The sequence below is a fragment of the Plutella xylostella genome, chromosome 8 (genome assembly GCF_932276165.1).
Source record: "Plutella xylostella chromosome 8, ilPluXylo3.1, whole genome shotgun sequence".
In the NCBI taxonomy this organism is placed as follows: Eukaryota; Metazoa; Arthropoda; class Insecta; order Lepidoptera; family Plutellidae; genus Plutella; species Plutella xylostella.
Window position 1 is genome coordinate 8,484,978 of NC_063988.1, and position 2,239 is coordinate 8,487,216.

Consider the following 2,239-nt stretch of genomic DNA (forward strand, 5'->3'; position numbering starts at 1 on the left):
GCCGAAAATCGTATGGCATAAATCTCTTTTAGTAAAAAGTTATTTCGCATAACATTGTTTAGCCTAATAATGGTATGGCCAAATCTTGAATAGCCTAATAATGCTATGGCATAGGTTTATTAGGTTTATACAAAGTAATAATATTCGTTTGGCTTTAACTTTGACGGAACGTCTCCCTACATAGCGCAAACTGGTGCCTTGTATTGTTTCCGCTGTTTGGAAAACGCTCCGCTCCGCTTCGCTGCGCTCCGCTTTGGTTTTGATGAACATGTGCACCTAACACGCTCCTCCTCGCTTTGCTCGTCGTCGCACCTATTTTTAGGTTTCGATCTCATGGGGTTTGTAATAATTATATAGGTCGTTAACTTTAGATTTTTTGATCATACAATATCGTGATTTTCGGGATGTAGGAGAAAAATACCACAATTTGTACATTTACTACGTACTTAATATATTATTTATTAAGATAACATTACGAGAAACAAGATTATACATAGGTATAGACGAATAAAAATTTGAGCAAACGAAACTCAGGTGTTTAAAGATTGTGCCTAAAGAGTTTTAGACGAAACGAGCCTTATGCCACATAAGTCTTGGCAAAGTGATGGTTCGGCCAAAAAAGTTTAGACCATACGAGTTATGCGAAATGAGTTTTGGTCAATAAAGATTATGCGAGATGAGCGGAACCCTATTTTAATACGTCTAGTTCGTATAGCGATTTGCCCGTCAAGGATCAGTAAAAACATGAGTAAATGAATTTTCTTTAATGTATATTTTAAAATGCAGATACCATAAATCAAATAGATAGAACGAAGGAGTATTTTACCTTTAAACACGCTTCTGTGTATATATTTAAAGCAAAACAAATCATGAGTTTTAATGAGTGGAAAACATAACAATATTAAACCATACGGAGTACACACATTTGTTATAAAAAAGTTAGCACTAAGAGCTAATGCTTGCAGAACCAAAAACACGCAGTATGTCGCTCTCAGCACGAATATGATGAACCGTAGATGTCTCATCTCGTCTGACCTTGACCCGTCCCTCAGCAGTCCATACGAAACGCCAGCGCTGCTGCCGGGCCTGCTCACGGGCCTTCGCGAACAGAGTGCGATTCAGTTTAGTAAGTCTCTCGTTTATGTATAATGGCTTAGGTTCGTGAAGCGGTAAGCCAAGATCAGCTGTGGAGGCGCCGCGACGGACACGGGCACTCTTGATCAGGTTGTCCCGCAGAGATCGTCGAGCCAGCCTCACGACGATAGGGCGCGGGCGTGGGTGGGGGCTGCTGTCCTCCTCGCCAGCGCGGCCCGCGCGGCGGCCTCCGACGCGGGTTGCGGTCACCAGGTCACGCTCCTCCAGTGATACACCCAGCTTGGTGGACACGGCCAGGGCGATGTGTCCGCACGACTCACCTTCAAACTCGGGGATGCCGACCAGTTCAATGTCATTAATTAATTGAGCTTGATCGCGATCATTTAGATCTGTTTTCAGATTAGTAATTATCTCGCGCAGATCATCGGAATCGGCCACTGAAGGCTTATTTATTTGCAGTCGTAGTTGCGCATTTTCTGCTTCAATTGCACTCGTTCTCTGCTTTATCTCCGAGACTTCCTTCTGGAGATCAGTCAACTGGGCGCTGAGGAAGTCGGTTGTTTTAGTGAAATCCACCTGGAGGGCTGTAAACATTGACATGAGCTTGTCTACTACTTCCTTGGATATGTTGTGTTGGATTTGCTCGAGTTTAGATTCCAGGTGCTTATCAATGATATGACTCATCTTCACGAGACTTAGGTCGGCGGGCTGACACTCCGTCACAACAGTTTCTGTGATAGACTGCTCCATGTCTTCGCAGGACATATCCGCGGCGGGCGGCTGGAACTGGCGTCGCACCGGGGTGTCATCGCGCCCGTCCCGCCGCCGCCGGGAGGTGATGTTCTCACAGGATTCGCACTGCCACTTGTTTTTCAACTCGAGATTATGTTGTTTATAAAACGCCGTTGTCATATTCAAACACTGGTGATGGAATGTTATTTTACAAACAACGCAGCGGAGAAGCTCGGAGACATTAATTTGAAGTTTGCACCCAGAGCACTTCATTATGTAATGTGCGATAGAAATATTATGCTAAGTTAATTCAGTTCAAAGCACTTAGAAACAGCTGGTAGGCGATTGAATAAGCGTTAAATGTCCAAGCGGGATGCAAATACTGCCTTTATATGTGTCAGAGTAGCACAGC

At 44.2% G+C, this 2,239-nt stretch overlaps 1 protein-coding gene across 1 annotated transcript; it reads right to left on the reverse strand.

Moving 5' to 3' along the window:
- Positions 1-945: 945 nt before the first annotated feature.
- On the reverse strand, positions 946-2,007 carry LOC125488470. The gene has a single exon (XM_038110969.2). The coding sequence runs from the start codon at positions 2,005-2,007 to the stop codon at positions 946-948; it is 1,062 nt and encodes a 353-aa protein (XP_037966897.2).
- Between the last annotated feature and the right edge of the window lie 232 nt (positions 2,008-2,239).